This window comes from Parus major, chromosome Z (assembly GCF_001522545.3).
Source record: "Parus major isolate Abel chromosome Z, Parus_major1.1, whole genome shotgun sequence".
NCBI classification, from domain to species: Eukaryota; Metazoa; Chordata; class Aves; order Passeriformes; family Paridae; genus Parus; species Parus major.
This window is the reverse complement of record NC_031799.1, coordinates 43,937,405-43,957,522: the sequence shown is the minus strand read 5'-3', so window position 1 is coordinate 43,957,522 and position 20,118 is coordinate 43,937,405. Positions and strand designations below refer to the sequence as shown.

The window sequence follows — 20,118 nt, the reverse complement described above, 5'->3', positions numbered from 1 at the left end:
GTTTGATCTAACCATTTCACCATAAATTTCCTAAAAGAAAGTTGTCGAGGTCCTGTGTATCAGGAAGAGAAAATCCACATTCCAGGGAAAGAAACAAAGAAAGAAGGGGGAAAAAACAAAACCACAAAAAAACTGCTCTCAAACTCTCCTGACATCACTGACTTCCACCCAAATTTACCCAAAACTTACGGATCTGGGCTGTCCTGAGAATCTTCGATTGTAATCATTAACATCTTGAAACACTTGGGCTGCACCCTGCTGATCTTCACCAAAGAGTGGTAAGAACAGTGTTACCTAGGCACAGCAGGGAGATTATGGTAAACATGCAACTGTAAAACAGTCATCTTCAGTTAACTACATAGAAAAAAACTTTGGTTTAGTTGAATAGTTAATAGAAGAATAAACTGAAAATTACTAGCATGGATACTGCTATTAAATTTTAACTAATTAATTGCTTACAGCTCCTTACAGAATATTAATTTTAAAAGAGATTGTTTAAAAAGTGCAAAGTAACCTTCCTTTTAAAGAGGCTTATGTTCTTTTCTAAACACCTAAGTGCTTTATGTTTCATAAGTGGGACAGATGATTTGGAGAACTAAGCTAATTTACCAAATTAATCTAATTTTGTTTCCTAAATTGAAAATCAAATAAAGCAATCAATGAGGCCTTTCTTTATCTATATTTAGAACTGCCTTTCATGACAACAGACATGCAGCAAAACTCAGTTTTGCATATGGCTCTTCATACAGAGATGAATTAACAGAAGAAGGTATTAACCTTCAAGTCTTTTATAAGGACAGATAATTTTGCTCTGTTCTTAGGTTAAGTTTCACACAAACATAGAGAAATCAGATAAATGTGAATATGACCTTATGTATGTTATCTTTCTGCATAGGAGTTGCTGAAAACTTGAGACTTCTTTTTGAAGCAATGCACAGGTATAAAATGCAGATTATCATAGGAAACAGAGAAGGCATAGCACTTGAAATTACTACAGTCTTCAGAAGCTTCCTCTATACCTGACAACTAAATATAAATCTGTGTGGCAGTCACATTTAGAAATGAGAGCATAAGCAGATCTTCATTCAACTTCTGGTCCTGCCACAAACCTCTTGTATGACTCATGTTCATGTGTACATCTTTCCCTTCCCCATTTACAAACCAGGGTGAGAATGAATACATAACCATGCAAACAGTGCCACCTAATACACCTGTTACTCAGAGGAAGGTAAATGAAAATATACATAAGGAAAGCCATTAAAAGAATCACTTATTTTCCCCTTTTCCAACTTCCCCACCTTTATTATTTGTGTCTTTTTCCTCACTAGCTACACTCTAAACCTACTCATTCTTCCTCCAGTCATATCTATTTTTCTTTCCTTCAACTGTATTCTTACAGTCATTTGTCCTGCTGATACACAATCAAAGCAGGATATAATGGAGGGGCAAGGGCGTGAGTTACATAATTCATTAGAAGTTGCTAGATCTGTAGTTCGTGCACTGTTAAAATAAAGATGTACTTTTTTTCAATCATACGCTATCAGACTCAGAGATCCTAAGCCTTAATGCATTGCAGGAACGTATTTCAAATTGACAATGTAACTAAGTTGTGTAGGTAGTAAGCTAATGCTTGCTCTACAAAGACAAAATTAATAATACATACAAGTTAAAAATAGGCCCAAAATAAGAAATAGATAGGTCTTTTGGTAGGGACAGAGAGAAGGGAGAGGGTATTTCTCAAGAATCAGTAGTGTGCTGCTTCTGGCAGTCTGCCACAACCAGGCCTTTTAGATGCAAGTTCTGGTAAAAGAAGTTAACATCCTGAACAGAAAGCATGAAACAATCAAAGTTAAAATCTCACTATTTTCTGTTTTCATATGCCCTTTACAGAAAAATAGCTGAGTTATCAGTGCAGTTCACTTACATTTGAGTTGCAGGAACAATCTGCATCTTTTGAGTCATTTGTCAAAGCAAGAAGTTTGGAAAAACTGAATGTCCACCATTCCTGTCTCACACATACTTCTATATTCTTTCAGTTTCTCAGACTTCTTAATCTGTCCTATATATTCTTTCACCCTCTCAGACTTCTTTATCTGCCAGCCTCATTACTGCAGCTCACATCTAAGTGTCTTGTGGCAGGCTATTCTAGACAGTCAAACTGACAGGTCCATGATGACTTAAAATATTACCGTCTGTCTGCAGATTGGGCAGCGGATGGCACCCAGCCATGAGCCATACCTCCAGTAGGCAATAATGCAGGAACCTGGTGAAGGTAAGGCATACACATTTAAACTCCTGAGATGAAAAACACACCACCTGAAATAATACGTTATACTGGATTTAATTTTGTGTACAGCATTCACTGAAAATACCAAGAGCTAACATGTTCAAATTCAATGCTATTAATGAGAAAAATCCTGAATAGGTTCAACTGAATCAGAAATTCTAAGGCATTATTTCCTGAAAACAAAAATTTTTAATCATTATGTGAAGAAGCAAATAATTAAGATTTTTACCAGTTTAAAATTTAGAAGTGATAAAAATGTCAAGAGATGTAAAATTTATCCTAAAAACTTGGTTTTATCATCGTCAGTTTCAACAGACGAAGAAAAATATAAAAATGTGAGTATTTTATCTGTTTTTTCCAAACTTGCTTCTTTTTTCATTTAAACAACTAGGCATGGCATAACTGTAACTATATACTTCATAAAACTAGATGAATGTAGTGAAATCCTACTAGGAACCTGAAGGAGAGGAAGCAAAATGCTACATATATAAACATAGCCTCAAAAACACACAAAACCAAACACTTTAACCAACTGTGCACTTACTCATAATTCTGCAGGACTTCCAAGATAAAAATATTGTGCGAGATAAAGAATACTTTATTCTTTCTAAACCATCTTTTTTAAAATGGTACATTTCCAAATATTCTTCAACCTCTTCAGGTTTTTACTAAACTAGAAACAAATTTACTCTTTGGCATTTTAAAATTAACCAGTTTAATTCCAGATAGCATAGAAAACAGTGAAGCACACGTTTAAAGTGACTGTTTATTCATAAATGTATTATCTCAATTGTTTCTAAAAAAATTATTTCTTTTGCAGACACAATGATAAACAGTTAAAGTTTGGAATTAGGATGCCTGAGCTAGTGCAAAAATTTGTATTTCTGTTCTAGTTTTATCTTAGAAACTAGGAGGTTTTCTTGCTTACCACAGAAGAGATGTCCACAGTTTGTTTCTATAGGGAATGTAGCCTGTTGCAAACAGACTGGACACGACATATCTGTATAGAAGCGATGCCGGTCACCAGCAGAAGCATCCTGCTGGAACAGCAGGAAAATGCAAAGTGTTAGAGATACCATGTTATGTAAGTTCACTGAGTTATAAAAAATATTATTATATTGGTATTCATTCACTCTAAGTCAAACTGTCAAATGCAGAACTATGTGAAATGAGAAATATATTTAAATGTAAAAATCAAACATAAATGCATTGATTCAATAAGCAAGTTCTTGTGATAGGACCGTTATTTTCCCTTCATCTGTTAAATGTGTGCTTCAAATCAATTAAAGACCACAAAGAACCTCCTTGGTCCTTCACACTGAGTCAGGTTAAATATGCTGGAGCATGAATAACAAACTCGGATCTATACTGTTATTTTCTTATCCTGAGTAGCTCTGTCCAGAGCCAAGTAACTGAACTGTGTTGTTTACCAGCATTTAGTGCTTCCAAGCCCACACATAGATATTGTCTTGTGTATGTCAGTCATGAAACAGTTTTTTTCCTCATTTTCCCATATTTGTCTTCTACATAAATATGCACTGTTATTTCAAGAAGTATTGGAATCCAAAATAAAAGCCTCTCTGAGCTCCTCAGAGAGAGAAAAGAATTATATTAAGCCATAGATACAGAGTAAAAGTGTAAGTTTTAGTTTCAAATAAGTTTTAATATAGCTTAAACACCTTAAGTGTCTGTGTTAGCTAGTGAAAAGCCTTATTACCCAGTTTAAAGTTCAGTGATAATGCCCTTCGCAAATTCAAATTCACAAATTCAAGTTAGCTCCAGACATAATGAAAATAATAATGAAAATATAGTTTGCATTCTTAGATAAGAACAGATAGAATTACTCACATTAACAGATAACACCCTGATAAAACAGATAAAATTTAGGTAAAGAGAACATTGCTTTTGCATGTTAGAATTAAATTCAAATTTGTGTAGAAAGTATTGTTTTAGAAGTGTGTTTTTAGCTGATTAGATGATTTATGAATTTAATCCTCTGTATTGGGGACCAGAGAAGAACGACCAACAGAAAAAAAACAAACATCCGAAGAAGAACAGCAGCACCATCATCATCTCCAGCTGCTTTTGCCCAAGGCAACAGAACTCCACGCTGAGAAGCTGCTACCCTGAACATCGGTACCTTATACCAGAGAGCTGCTGCTGCTCAGAACTCGGGACTTTATGCCAAAAGCTTTTAGCAAATACTTTAATTTTCCAAACATTTTGCCTTCGAGACTGATGCTTTTATACAATAAAAATCTTTCTAGCAAACATCAACTGCTCATGTCTCTTTGAAACCTAGAAATATTATCAGAATCCCTGTTGAAACTTGACAAAGTAGTATCATGATGAAAGACTGTTCTCAATATTCTCCAAACGCATTGCTTAGACGCTACATGTCCAAACTGGATGCAGCCATAGAATCATTGAATGGTCTGAGCTTGAAGGGCCTTTAAAGATCACTAAGTTCCAACTGTCCTAGGTAGGGACACCTTCCACTAGACCAGGCTGCTCAGAGCCCCATCCAACCCTGCCTTGAACATTTCTAGGGATGGGGCATCCATAACTTCTCTGGGCAGCCTATTCCAGTGCTTCACTACCCTCACTGTAAAGAATTTCTTCCTTTCGTTCCATTTCAACCTAGCTTCTTTCAATTTAAAACCACTACTCTCTGTCCTGTGACCAAAGGCTTTGCTAAAAAGTTCCACTCCGTAGCCTGGCTCTTGTTGCTGTGCCATTGTTCTGCTACACAGAGTTTATCAGTCTAAACATCTAACCCCTGTCCTGTCTCAGCAAACAGTACTCCAGATTTCCTTTCATTTACCCCTAAATTCCCAAGAACATTCCAGGAAGCACACAGCACAATCTAACATACTCCACCTTGTGGCAAAAACTTCTTTGGAAAGCTGGAAAAGCCAGCCAAAATTTAGTTTTAATTACTTAATGCATCCCTTAAAAAAAGCTACATTATCTCAGTACTTGATGGGTTTCAAGGATGCCTCTGTACAGTAAGTGAACTCCCACAACTTTTAAGATCATCTTCTTCCAGAACCTCAGAGAAGCCTTCAGTACCCCACGTCAGAGAGCTGAATGATGCCAACACTTAGTACAGTACCTGATCAGTTTGAAGCTGTTGACGAAGAGCTCGCACTAGCTCTTGATTTTCTGGATGTATGTTCTGATGTTCATTTCTGTGAAAGGAAATAAATACAAGTGACTCGTAACACTGAAAAATAACTCACTGAAACAAATATGAAATTTGAACAAAGGCCAAAAAATTCTTTCCTGTTATAAAGGATTTTAAAGGAAGTACACAAATAATTAAGGAAACAGGTATTTATTCTGGAGCCTAAAGTTAGTTTGGACACTTAAAGCTGTACAACAGCACGATTTTTCAGTGACTACATAATCAATCATTAAATCATGTTAAAACTAGATTTTGAGAAAAAATTAAGCCATGAACCTACAAAAAATAAAGTTGCCTGAAAGCTTTTTTTATTAAACATGCAGAAATATTTCTCATTTTTGTCTCCATTGCTAGTATCTTATTTGTTGTTCTACTTATATTACTAGTTTTTCACTCACTGCCTAAGTCATAGAGTTGCAACCTCCTAATTACTTCAATTTTATCTGCTACATGACATTTGCATAAGAAAGGGTAGACAAACTTACATTTAGAATATTGAATTTATATAACTATCAGCAGACTGGATATAAAAAGAAACCACTCTTTTAAAATCACTCTTTTTTAAAAAAGGCAAGATTCTACAGGCAAGCAAATTGCAGGTTAGACATGCCAAGAGGAATCATTGGGAAGGGACACACTGAAAAAAGAAGGATGGATATATTAAAAATTTTAAGTTCAAAACCACAATTGGACAGAATTGAAATTAAAAATGACAACAATCAGAGGTGTTGACTTACAATAAATATGAACCAACAGCATATTAGAAATTTGAATTTTTATGCTTTATTAACTCATATGGATTTCAATGATGATATAGTCTGCTTAGCACTCCTGAGGTTTCAGCTGGATTCTGTTCTCCATTTTGGGCTAAATGCACAGAAACATATAGAGAAGTTGGGTGAAGTTCAGAAGATAATAAGAACTACTGCCTACATTTTTTAAACATTAGAGAAAGACTTAAGAAATGTCAGTTTATATAGAAGACTGTTCATGGAATGAAAACAAGACAGGGTAAGTCTTTCATTCTATAAATATGAGCAATTATTTCCCACAATTATCTAAGGCCTGTGGAAACACATTTCCAACTGCATATAGTGTACAAAATCAGACAAGATTACCTCAGGCTATTTTGATCCATCCCTGACTAGAAGTTGATTCAAAAAACAGGTTGCAATGCTTCCAGGGATATTGAGGTAAGCTGATCCTCTGTCAGAGATCAGGGCTGGACTGGCTGAACTTTTAGGACATTTTGTGGTTGCAGTTGTATTATGTAATTTCCTCAATGCTTCTAGAAGCTTCTGCAATATTTTCCTTCAGTTAATGTGGGCATAATAATAATAATAATAATACTATGGGCATAATCATAATATTGCATTATTGCTATATTTAACATTTTGTCTGCTTCATTCTTTCTTCAAAGAGAAACAGATAAGTCCCATATTTTTCATGCTAATATTACATGGCTAAAGAAATTTTATTTAATATTAATGTGGGTGACATATGAAAGCTATATGATGGAAAACCTGTATTATAGGTATATTCTTACACCCCTTTGGTCTCCATGAATCAGATTTTGTGGATGTTGGCTGTCATGCATGTTATATGTATAGAAGTCTTTTTCTGTTCAGATGCTACAGAATGAACATATTTCACATATTGAGTTTGCCACAATGTTTGATATATATTGAAGTTCAATTTGATTCACACTAGTGGAAGGTGTGAATTTTAAGACAGTTTATTCTGATTTCTCCATAAACAACTACTTGTAAATTTGCTACTGCAAGTGTTCATTTTATGACCTTACCCTGTCATCACATACTATGCCAAAATCATGACAGCATTTGTAGAGCTGCAGAGGTACAGTGTGTACTGTCACTTATGCATAAGATGGTGGTGAAGTAGCTGAAATCCATGCAGTGTTCAGGAAGGGACAGGCAGAGCTCAAAACATACCAAATTCATAAATTCTGTCATGCAATTATTGTGAGAAGATAACTGAAATAAATGAAAACCAATATGGTGCCATGTAATTAAAGGCATTATCAAACACAAGCCAGAAAGAAATAAAGTTATACGCAAAGGCCTTTTATTTCCCCTCTTTCTGACTGCTAGCACACCAAAACTTGATGAAGAAGGTCTCATGATATGAAAAAATTGTACTATATACCACAGAGGGCTCCACCAAACTATTATTATTGGAAGGAAGAAGAATGCCTACTCATGGAGATTGTGCAGTCTCACACAAGGAAAGAGAGGAACAGTACTTAAGGGGACTGGTGCATTACTGTGCAGTGATGGACAGTGTTAATTTCCACGGACTAAGATCTCACTTCTGCTGAAAATAGTGATTTGATCTTATAATCAAGCCATATGATGGAAAGAAAAATGATATTAAAGAGATCTAAACCTGTAGACCCGTAAACATGGAACAGGTAAGTCATCTAGGACAAATCTCTTGTAGGGAATTAAAGGGTCAGGCTTCCTTTAATTTGTTGAATGCACTGAATTTTCACAATCTAATTTTAAGGTGACAACCTACTCACTAGTTTAAAAGATGATGGAAAAAAATCTGGCTTCATTTCACCAGAATTTATAACTCAAAAGCACACAGGCTTTACAAAGGTATAGCGCCTGAACTACAAATTTGCAACTTGTTACATGTCTTAATTATGGCTTGTTTCTCCGCCAGAAGCATGAATGAAGCCTTGATGTGATGCTTCACTGAGTTCTTTCAAATGGAAACAAGTACAACTAAATCCCTTAAATTTTCTTCATATTCTGCTTCTGCCCCCTAAAATCTACTGCAACACACACTCCTTGCTCCTCATTTCCCTTTTTATTCAGCCCCAGCAACTATTCTTACCATAAGCTTTCCTTCCTGTTTACCTACCCGTGATCTGTTCCTACCCAAGTATTTCAGTTCTGTTGACACAGAAGCACGAAAGGCAAAGAAAAAACTGGGGTAATGAACACCATATAAGGAACACAATGACTACTGTACTGTCCAAGGTAACTAGTGAAGAAAAAGAAAATACGCTTTTTCTCCCTCACTTCCCCCTCAGTGCTAAATAAATTAAAAGTACCATAATTTTTGTACCGTACAGATTTTCTAGTATACTGTGCAGATTTTGATGGCAACAATACAAAGGAGATAGATGAACAGTGCTGCTGAATACAGATGATTTCAAAAAGTACGAGAAGGCCAAACAGGGAGCTAAGAGGATCCTGGTAAGACTTTCAGTCATCAGTCATAGAATCACAGTCACAGAATACGCTGAATTGGCAGGGACCCATCAGGATCATTGAGTTCAACTCCTGGCCCTGCACAGACACCTCAAGACACATATGCCTGAGACTACTGCCCAAACATGTCTCCAACTCTGTCAGGCTGCTGCTCTGACTTCACTGGGGAGCCTGTTCCAATGCTCAACTATCTTCTGGGTGAAAAACTTTTTTCTGGTATCTAACCTAAACCTCCTCTGAGTCAGCTTCACGTGTTTCCTCAAGTCCTGTCATTGGTAACAAATCATACAATGCAGACCTCCAAAGTCTAGAAGCTTTGTGTTTTCAGTTTATTTGTCCCTCCAGAAAATAAACCATCAAGGTAAGTAACAGGATTCACAAACTTTTTACCTACCTCATTATACTTGCAGAGGCAATAGATAACAAGCCTTATCTTCCTCCCTAAGTAATTGTTCATAATTGACACATCATCTCCCTGAACTTTATTCTGACTGAACTCCTGCTACTCTTGCCAACTGCTGACCCAGGTTCCACTCACTTTTTTTTTTAACATTTCTTACTTGCCTTTCTAGAGTTTAAAAATAAAGTGTTAACTTTCAAACTAAACACTTAAAATTCAAGTCACAACTGCCAAAAATGTCAATATGAGGGCCAGAGAAATCATAACAGAGCAGATGAAAAAGAGGCATTCTTAAAGCAATCTGAGTAACTGAAACAGCTTCAGAAAAAAAAAGGCAATGTGAAGTGAAGCATTTCTTAAGACTCCTTTGTGATCTCCTGGTCTTGAACTGCAGCACTGCCTTGCAGTCCAACCAAGTGTTTCCACCTAGTGTTTATTTTGTGGCTTGTTCTCAAGTAGCTCTACCCCAGCAATATTTCTAATGTGGACGTATCCTCTTCAGTAAGTTCCATGATGCCACTGTGTCACTAAAACTGAGTTCCCTTGGTTTTGAAAACTGTTCTGTGTGCAGAAGTCTACACACATCCATGAAATGAAATGAAATTGAATGAAATGGAATGAAATGAAATAATGAAATTAAATGGAAGGAAATAAAATAAGCCAATCTAAACCTCAGACTGGCTTTTCCCAAAACACACAGGCTAAGATATTTGTTAGGATGCAAAGAAAAATTGAAACAAAAATAATCTTTGATGACTTGATCATTAAAGTTACTGAATTCTGAATGTAACATTTTCCTGTATGGAATGCATATTGAAGTCCACTGTTTTACAGCATACTCATTAAAAAAAAAAATAAATCAGTCACTTTGTTTGGATTTGGGTTGTTGTTTGTTTTTTGGGAAGGAGACTGCAGCTAGAATATACATTGGAGGAATACATCCAATTTTTATCTTGGAGTCATTGACGAAGCTGTACTTTGTAACCAAATACAATACAGCAGCCATACAGACTGTGAATGAAACCATTTTCAGTCTTAAGGAATGATGAACACTACTCAGTTTGATTATCTGAAGATAAGGAAGAGTTAAACTCCACTTTTGATTCTAGCTGTGCCAAGCAATTAATTAAACATAGTAAGCAATCAAACAATCACTTTCATACTGTCACGAAATCACAGTTTTTATGTACCAATGCACGAAGTTGTCAAGACAGTTAGTCAATTTTCATAAAAAATTAATAATTCCTGTCAACACATTCTCACCTTAAAAGTGTATATACCAGAGCAGCAATGAAAGTGAAACTGAGCACAACTGCCACCAGTACCTGGTCACTTACTCCTTCTATAACTGAATCATTATCTAACTTCAAACTCTGAACTTCTGCTTGGTGACTGGCCATCACAGCTCTAAAATGCAAAAAGAAATATATATATATATATACATATATTAAAACATATGAACACAGACATTTTTAACACAATTACCAACAATATGTAAACAGAATAGTCATTGTTGGGAGAAAAGAGTAGTATAAAAAGAAGGAATGTATCCATTTTTACCAAACACTGAGCTTGCTGTAGAGGTCTTACGCAGTAGAAAACAAATTTTAAATTGCTGTCTTATGATTGTAAAAAAAAAAACAACATAGTTTACCTGGAAACTTTTATGAGATAAATGGCATAGGAATAGGTCTTTATGGAACTGGCCATATTCTAAGAACAGTTTACTGAAAAAAAATTTCACAACTCTGCATTATCAAGAATTATAGCTATTACACACCACATCATTCCTGGTAGGCTAAGCAAACACAGAAATTTAACTTTCACCACTTATGTGAAAGAAAAAGCTAGGGCATTTTGGTTTTAGTGTTAAATGCTCATTTGGATACACTGGAACCACCCAATACATTTTAAACTTAATTTGTGTTTTCTGTGCATTACCAACCTTTAGCTAGAAACATGGGGAAAACTTGAAAGAAAAACAGTACTATCAGGCTTCCTTAGTTAGACTCACTTGTTTTATACTTGTTTCGCATTTTTAGCCATCAGTGACTAAGGCTAACATATATTAACTTACAGCACTAACCTACAGGTGGAGACATGCAAAATAAAGTAGTTTCCAACCCACTGCTGAATCACTGCTGTTGCAATCAGGAAGTGAAATGAACTATGTCATGAAATCAGAAAGGTGAAGCTAACTCTGCCAAATGACACGAAAAGTCATACTGAAGCTCTGTCCATACCCAATTGAAGTATTTTCCATGAAGCTAACATAAAATCCCAGTATTGGTTTCTGAAGGCAGGTAAGACTGGTATCTTTTCCTCTGTTTCTTAGTCCAGCTTGCAAGCCTTCATCTGTGTTTCACTGCACTTCACAGCTCATGTGTCATTTTTAATTTAAACCTCGCTGTCTAGCAAATATCACCAAACACCCTCTGGCCCTGAATTAATTGCAAAACTGAAATGGAATACAAGTCATGATGATTTTAGTGGATACCTGTAATGACTACCCTGGCAACATTTCAGCATGTCGGGTCTACTGCTAATAAAAAAGCATCATCTTTTCCCTAGGACAGATACTCTCACCCTCCACATTTTTTCTAGTATAAGCAGTGGAGCTTTTTTCAAGCTTCCTTACATTTGTGGGAGCTGCCTTCTGTAGCAGCAATACAAGAGAAGCTGATACATTCTAAGAGTATTGATAAAAAGTGTAAGTAGTATAATTAAGTACCATAAGAGCAGAGCAAACTCATGGAGAACAAGGGAAGATTTCATTAATTATTGTCATATTTTTGGGCTTTCACTGTGAAAACTAAAATGGAATAATGAAGCACATATGAAGGGAAACAATAAACTAAGTTATCCTAAGTGCACCAATCTGAACTGAGACTATTATTTATGTAACTATTGTCAATTTTTTGCTAATTATAGCTTTCAACAAGCAACTATGTCCCAGTATTTGGAAAGAGTAACTCCTTTCAAAGGTGGAACACCAATGACTCATAAACAGGCATGTTTAAAGTAGGTCAATGTTTACACGTTTCATACATACTAATGAATAAAAGACCAGATCTTTGTGGAAAGATCTTACATAGGAACATAGGCCTACAAAAGGAGTTGAAGCATTTCTCTGCATAGCTATTTAAACAATTACATTCCTAAAGCTAAAGAGGTTAAGATGTGAAATTTTTTGGAGCAGTGGTTCCCTGGTGCTGAGGATCTGAACTGGTGGCTGTGCTGTGATGCCTCCCTAGCTCAACATTAACTGCTTGTATATTTAATTTCTTTGCATATCCAGTCCTGAAGAAGCTTCTCTCTTACACTGTATAATTATGAGACAGCCATTTTCCACAACTGTGCAAGCTGATATCTTCAATTCCTATATTTTTCCTCCTTAAGTATCACTATCAATCAACTAATTTTTACTCTACCCCACTTTTTTTCTGGGTTGACCACCCAGAACAAAATCAGAAGTAAATGCCAAGGAACTGGTATAATTCCTCCATTGTTCCAGATAAGTTCTGCTAGACTATACCAACATGCCAAAGACAACTACATCCCAGTAACTATTACACAGAGTTTTGTGTTTTTTTTCCAGAAATACATATTGTGTCAGAAACATACAGATGATTTAACTGCACCTTTGGAAGGCAAATGTTACTTACACTAATGCCTGAACTTCCTCTGTCACTGCTTGCTTGATGCACTTTGAAAACACATGAATTACCAATGTCACACCAGTTTAAAAAGGTTTCCCAGAACAGCCTTCAAGACGTCTACTCCAGCTTTTCCCACTCTGCATGTTCCTTGCAACAACACTCTAAATTCTTATCTGCCTACCATTAATAGCACTCACTGCATCTACTTGCCTTCATTTCTTGAAATGCTCACCCACCTTTCTTGAAATACCAGACTAAGGTGCCAAAGTTAGCATCAGAACATGAAAACGAAATACACAAATCCTCACCTTCTCTTCCTTCTTGCACATAATGCCAGTTACTTATACCTACATCAGTCCTTCATTTTGAAACATATATGATTTTCCCAATAACCTTTTTGACATAAGAATAGTGCCCAAGAGAAATTATTGCACAGCCTTTCTCTCTGCATAAACACCCTGAGACTTCACTTATTTCACCTTTGTCTTCACTTATGTATCAATACTGCAAAGACCATATAGAGGGGGAGTGAAATACCTGCCTCAGACGCACTTCCAGCTGCTACTGCTACTGAATTCTAGAGAAGACAAACTATCAGTGTCTAATGCCTGTGTTGTTCATGTTTTAATTTACTTGCTGTTTCTGGACAGCCGACAAGTGCTGTGTATATTTTTCTTGTTACTCCCAGCACTTTTTCTGAATAAGATCACTGCACAGGAGAGCTGACAAGACTTGTGTAGACTACATACTACAAAACAGAAGGGTATCACTTCAAAAGAACCAATATATACTTTCTCTGAATTCATGCCTCAGTAGAGACAGTGACAATCTCCTCCTCCTTCTCTTATCTCTGAGATAGCATGTTAAAAAAAGCAATCTACAAGGAAAATGTTAAAATACAGTAGTAGAAAAAATGCCTGACTGAAGGAGGAAGGAATTTTCTGATTTCAAGGCTATCTTGAATGTTTTCAAACAAAATACCCAGAACTGGAGGCTTGCAGTTCATGTTTCTTCAAGTGCAACCACAACAGCCAAAGAATGATCTGCACTGGTTTGAACGTATGACAGGCTAGATAACTAAAAATAGCTTCTAAGAAATCTCACCTCACAGTGCATGTGTTTAGCAAGTGTTGCTCTTTCAGAGGGTGCAACTAAGAAGCAAGCTATAGGAGATTTAAAAATGTAATGAAGACTCAGTCTTTAGAGGCAGCCAGCCTTGATTAAGGCCAAGTGTGTGTCAGAGAAGACTTCCAGAACCAGACTTTATCACATAAAATCACTCACACACTTTATCACTCCTAAAATAGTCACTGTTAATAATTTGATGGAAATAAATCAATTAAATCAATCAGCAAGTTAAGTCTGGTTCATACTAAATCCCATCCATTGATTATTTGTCTGGTTATGAAAAAATGACAGCATTTTATCAACCTTTTCCTCATACAATTATTTTCAGAACTGGGTTCTACATCACAGGCCTTTCAGACATTAAATTACTTTAAAGTTTTTTTTTTCTTTTTTGTAGGCTTATGTTACATTGTTTATTTTTATAATTGCAAAGAAGGTTTTAATTTTTTTATTGCTCTGTTTCTATTCTTTCATATTCATATGCTTTCACACTAGCTCTGAGAAAAGTAACAACTGTATAAGATTACTTGAGGAGAAAAAGGTGGTATTTGAAAATAGATTAAATTCTGATACACGATTTCTGTTTATACTTAAGAATTTCTCTCTTTTTAGCCATTTCACAAGGATGACTTTCTTAAATGCAAGCATAACTTCACCTTGTTTTCCAATGAGAGGATGAAAATGAAGCAATATCTAATAATACTCACATCAATTATACAACTTATACAATTAACTCCAGAATGTTAAAAACATCAATTGCAAACTTTTAAAAACTGACAAAAATGCTGGGCCTTTTTCCTACATTAAAAACAACAACACCAAAGCTCAAATCTTAAATTCCAGCTTTACTTCATCTTATCTTCAGATTACCGGCACTTGCTTCAAGTAAAATAACACAGAAAAAGGGAAAAAGACAAGGAGTTACTTCTCCATTCCATTTGGGCTAGCTACATTACAGCTTGACATTGCATCCCAGTAGACTGGGATCAGGTTTATCTCCATGAGGGCTCTTGACGGCTAGACAGTATAAACAACCTCAGAGTAAATTGTCCAGAAAAGGTTTCACAATAGAAAAGAATGCAATCTACTTTTGTAAAATCATGCAGTTTTATTTGTAAATCTGTCAGTAATTAATCATCTGTACAGAAAATCACCTAGTTTATTATCAGTTTTTCTTAGAGTGATTGCTGACAAAGTAACACTAATTTTTATTTTTATTTTTTTTACATTTCAAACAAGAATCTACATACCTTTTAAAAGTTACATTCTTCCCTCTGTGGTTATGTATGAACAATGCATGCAGATTTAAGCAAAAAAGTAGAACTACAGTGAGCAATACTGCAAGCACCATGGCTTCTATTCTTGGAAATTCATACAGATCACACTGAAGTGCGAGAAAATGAAGATATACACTAGTGTGGATGTACTATTTCTTAATTTTTCAGATCTGAAAAGTATTAGGACTTTCAGTGTTGACAGCTACAATACCCTATGCCATGACTCATAAAGACATGGAAAACAACCCATTCTTTACCATGATGTGTTAAACAGCTGTCAGCTGTCCAAAGTCAGAATTCTCCCCATAGTTTTCTGAACTATTTGAAGTTTTCTGAGCTTATCAGGGAAATGCCATATGATAATATGCTCTCAATAGAGTCCTTTTACCCATTACCAAAGGAATGTGCAAGCACAGTGAAAAAGAAATACGAGATTCTCTTGATATCTGAGAAGTAAACAATGAGGTAATATACAAGCAATAATGATGTGATATACAAGTTATTAACCTTACTGTATTAACTTTGTGAGCAGGATACAATGTGTTCAACATCTGAAAGATAATTTGGATAACAAAGTGTCCTTTATGGGATGGGCTGGGAGTGAACTGGATGAGAAAAATGGAGTTTTGCATTTTCATTTATTTCAGTTTTGAGTGTTTTCATCTTGATGCAGCACTGGCAGCCACCATCAGTTCTTGAAAAAATTTATAAAGTTAAGATAGTGATGGTGGGCCAGTGTGCAAGCCAGAACCCATGACTCCTTTCACTTTTTATTAGCAAAAATATTGCCCCGCCCTTTGAAAAAGCTGTTTAATTTGTAGAGGTTCTGTCCTTTCCAGGATAAGCGAATTCATCTCCAACTTGTCAAGTACCACAGGTCACACTTTCTTAAGAACAAGAAGGCTTTAACCCCTCAGAATTTTCTCCCACATAATAGAAACAAACAATATATTGGTTTCATTTGTATCAAAAGCTTTCTAATAAGACTGGCCTATTTTAGATAACATAAAGCAACTTCTAAGAATTTAAGCGTATTAAAACAGAACATATTTATTCAGGAATCCTCCCTCTGAAGATATATTAGGTTATACTGCAATATTTATAGGCCTAAATTTAGTATATTTCATTTAAGAGAAAAACAGGCAAAATTTCCTAAAATAAAAACAAATTCTTATATGTGGGGCAAAAATTGAGACCTGTCTCATTAGAAGCTATCTAATTACTTCCTGCTTAAGGGTAGTAGCAGGTCATGGCCCCTCTCTGTGGCTGATAATGGGACTTTGTGAATAGATTTGAATCAGCAAAGTGGATCCTATAGTTATGTATGCTCTCTTTCTTTAAGAGTCCAAAGATATGCCCAGACTGCATTCAGAAACAATTAACAACAGCAGGCACGAATTACACATGATGAACAATGGAAGTTTACTAGCCTAAATTCTAAATCAGCTAAATTCTGAGGTGAAACATTTTATCCAGGTTCCTTAGTGTACTAAAGTTGGACTTTGAAGAAGGGATTTAGTCAAATATAACATTATGAAACAGAAATAATGGAAATGATTGACGGAGTACTTAGAAAAAGTGTTTCTGAGGAAACAGGATTTATTAGCTTTTCATTTTTGTGAGCACAGTCTTATTTGAATAAAGCACCACACACAACAATCTCTAGTATTAATTATCTTCCTATATTATTAAAATCAGTAGCAGAAAATCCAAAGGGCACACTTACTAATGGAAACTAAAAAAAAAATAAATCTAATATTGCAACATATAAATTGGTATCTTCTGTAACAAGGCTGTTAAAAACTGATTTGGGATTATCCTACTAGAATTTCATGCAGCCTGTTAATGCATCATTATTATGAATTTGCATCAACTTTGGGTTTACAAATCAGTTCAGCTGGTACAAGAAATACAGCCAAACTCATCTGTATAATATTCAGTTATATGGTTACCATGAACTACCTTTGCTTTCAGGACTGTGCTGACTACATTTAAGTGTATGCATACTCTTTGCAAAAGAGAATGGAAAAGGCCTGAACAGTCTCACCAAGAGAGAGAAGAGGGCAATTTCAGCAGGTAAATAATGATTTTGTTGAGCATATCTTATGAACTGACCAATTTTGGCACTTGCCTGATAAAGCAGGTTTCTGCAAGGTCTGAGGTCAGCAATCTCTGAGGCACATTTTTTCCTAAAGAGAAAAAAAAAGAAGAAAAAAGAAAGTAGATATTCTACTTTTGCTGAAAGAATCATGTTTTGCAAGTTAAAAGCAATGCAGCTGCAAACAGCAGGAGGCTGTGAGGAAAAATAATCCAAAATTAATATACCATTCTACTGGGAAAATAAAATGTCTCAAATAATTTTTCTCCTGAGCCCAAATGCATGTGGATGGCTTGAAGCAGAAAGACAAATTCAATGGCCTGTTTAGCATTACTGTTCTGAATATCTGCCTGGGCGATGTATGAGTTGTGTAAAACAATTCCCAACAAAGTCTTCCACCACTTCATAACGCCATAACATACTGAAAGGTATAGAGTTCTAAACAAACCAGAGGGTGCAACTGAATTCATATGCAGACAGGAGCATGAGAAAGAGCCTGCTAATGCCTTCAGCCTGGATACCTGACATTCCTGGTCAGACAGGAAGAAAAAGAAAATACTGTCACTTCATTATAATAATGTTTACTAAAATATGGTAATACTTTAGCTAAGCATGAGTAGGCTTCAGATCTCTCTTAGCTAAGGTGCCCAAGAATTGCTTACTGTAGAAAGCGCTACTTCCATACACAACCTCATGTCTAAAATAGATAGCAAGACAAAAAGCATTACTGTGTTTATTTGCATCAACGAAATACAGGCTACACCTCATGTGTACACCTCATGGCAACAGGCAAAGAAGAGTGGGAAATGAGATAGAGGAAGATATGACAGAAGTAAATTAACAATAAACAATACTTAAACAATACTTAAGCAATGCAATGTAACTGTGAAAGCATAGTTTGTCAAAAGCACCAAGGATGTTGCTTAAAGCACACATTAAAACTTGGAATGGAAAGCTGGTACTTGTGCAGCTTTCTAAGACTTTAAATTCATTCTGAAACTAAAAGTTAGCTTCAAATGAAGACAGATTTGATTTATAACTTATGCTGAAGATTATACAATGAGATCAGCGAGAAAGTACTTCCTTGGGAAAACTTGGAAACTTTCATAGCTTCTACAATACTCTTCAATTCAAAAGAAGCTGACATAAAGGGAGCACTCAAATTTATTACCTAATTTACACCTAATTTATTAAATGGAAAAACTCAGAGAAAACAAGGAAAATAGCGACAGTTTCCGCACCTGTGACCCCTCCTGTTTATACAGCCCTCCACTGTTATCAGTGCCCTGTGCCTGCCTACTCCATGCTGCTGCATCAGGTCCGCTGTTAACTGATAGGGAACTGCAGAACTTATCATAATGCCACACATTCTCATTGCAAACTTCAAACAGTCCAAAATCCAACACACTACTAAGAAAGAGTTACTTGAATTCCTCAGGTGACCCATTTGCAGCATGATGGATAGTTCCTCTGGCTGGGGCACAGCAAGGATGCAGGGGCATTCTGGCCACAGACAGATGCCATGTCTTTGAGATAAAAAATTAATTGAATCAACTGAGGAATCACACAAAACAATCAGGCAGGAAAAGACCACTGAGATCGTCAAGTCCAATCTAAGACTGAACACCACCCTGTCAACCACACCATGACACCAAATGTCATGTCCAGTCTTTCCTTGAACACCCATTGGGATGGTGACTCCACCACTTCCCTGGGCAGCCCATTCCAATATCTAATCACCCGTCTTCCTAGTCACCACTTGCAGCTAGCGCTAACCAAGTAACTTACTGAATCATAGAATGTTAAAGAGACTGGAAAGAACCTAAAAGATCATTCAGTCCCAACATCCCCACACCACGGACAGGAACACCTCTCACTAGACCAGGTTGCTCAAGTCTTATCCAAACTGGTTTTGAACAGTGCCAGGGCTGGGGCATCCACAACCTCCTTGGACAACTTGTTCCAGCATTTCAACGCCCCTGACAGTAGAAAATTCCTTCCTGGATCCTTCTTGGATCTAGCCTAAATTTATTTTCTTTAAGTTTGAACCCACTGCTCCTTGTCACTACAGTTCCTAATGACAAGTGTCTCTCTGACTTTCCTGAAGTCCTGAAGAAGGGGGTCTCCCTTCAGATACTGGTAGGTTCCCTTTTCATTAAATTTACCACAGCAGAGCTTTGTTGAAAGTAAGCTAACGCCACTGTCTTCTCCAAAAACAGAGGAGAACGTCGTCAAGGCTGCTCCATACACAAGCCAAACCACAATAGATACTAAGACAGTCTGTCATACTACGATATGTCTGTGGGTGCAGTGTCATTTCCTACTCCAGAAGGGGCAAAACCTTGTAGTTGCTGCTCCTTTCACAAACAGAAGAACTTCTGTGGGTGAAAGGTCATTTTCTACTCCAAAAAGAGAAAAAAACCTTGAAGGGACTACTCCATCCAGAAGCCGAGACACATTACACACCAACATTGATAACGCCTGTGGTACACTATCCTCACAAACCCACGCTCCCAGCCCTGCCGGACACACTCCTAACCAGCTCCTCCGCCCCAAGATACACACACACACACACATGGAGCCGGGAGAAGGGCTGCAGATCCCTCCTATCCGAGGGCCCGGCAGCGTACGAGGTGCCTCGGCGGGCGTGCAAGGGGGGGGTGGGTTTCGCATCTCCCTCACCCTCCCCAGCGCCCCCTCGGCCAGCTGTGAGGGGCGGACAGCCCGGTCCGGCCCCGCCCGTCCCCCCGCTGTACCTCAGCCGCCGCTCGCCGCCGGCCTCGCGGCCCCGCCCCGTCCCCCCGACGGCGCCGGGTCGCGTCGCGTACCCGCCGCGCCCC

The 20,118-nt window shown here is 36.9% G+C and overlaps 1 protein-coding gene and 1 long non-coding RNA gene across 13 annotated transcripts in view; one reads left to right on the top strand and one right to left on the bottom strand.

Annotated features, from left to right (window-relative positions):
* The window catches only part of LOC107216081, a 25,835-nt gene extending 21,376 nt beyond the window's left edge, over window positions 1-4,459 (top strand). The window contains exons 2-3 of the long non-coding RNA XR_001525381.3: window positions 2,203-2,272; window positions 4,300-4,459. This is a non-coding gene — a long non-coding RNA (uncharacterized LOC107216081). The remainder of the gene's footprint in view (window positions 1-2,202; window positions 2,273-4,299) is intronic.
* The window catches only part of RNF170 (ring finger protein 170), a 25,276-nt gene extending 5,158 nt beyond the window's left edge, over window positions 1-20,118 (bottom strand). The window contains exons 1-7 of one of the 12 annotated variants that reach the window (XM_015652588.1): window positions 20,035-20,118; window positions 17,312-17,369; window positions 10,442-10,523; window positions 5,403-5,478; window positions 3,216-3,324; window positions 2,190-2,263; window positions 190-294 (exon numbers count right to left, since the gene is read on the bottom strand). In XM_015652588.1, the coding sequence (XP_015508074.1) occupies window positions 190-294; window positions 2,190-2,263; window positions 3,216-3,285 (249 nt within the window). In that variant the 5' untranslated portion in view covers window positions 3,286-3,324; window positions 5,403-5,478; window positions 10,442-10,523; window positions 17,312-17,369; window positions 20,035-20,118. Of the gene's footprint in view, window positions 1-189; window positions 295-2,189; window positions 2,264-3,215; window positions 3,328-5,402; window positions 5,479-6,211; window positions 6,342-6,592; window positions 6,773-10,379; window positions 10,526-17,311; window positions 17,371-17,607; window positions 18,289-20,034 lie in introns of those variants that run through there. The other 11 variants (XM_015652585.2, XM_015652586.2, XM_015652593.2 and 8 more) reach the window with 11 other exon arrangements.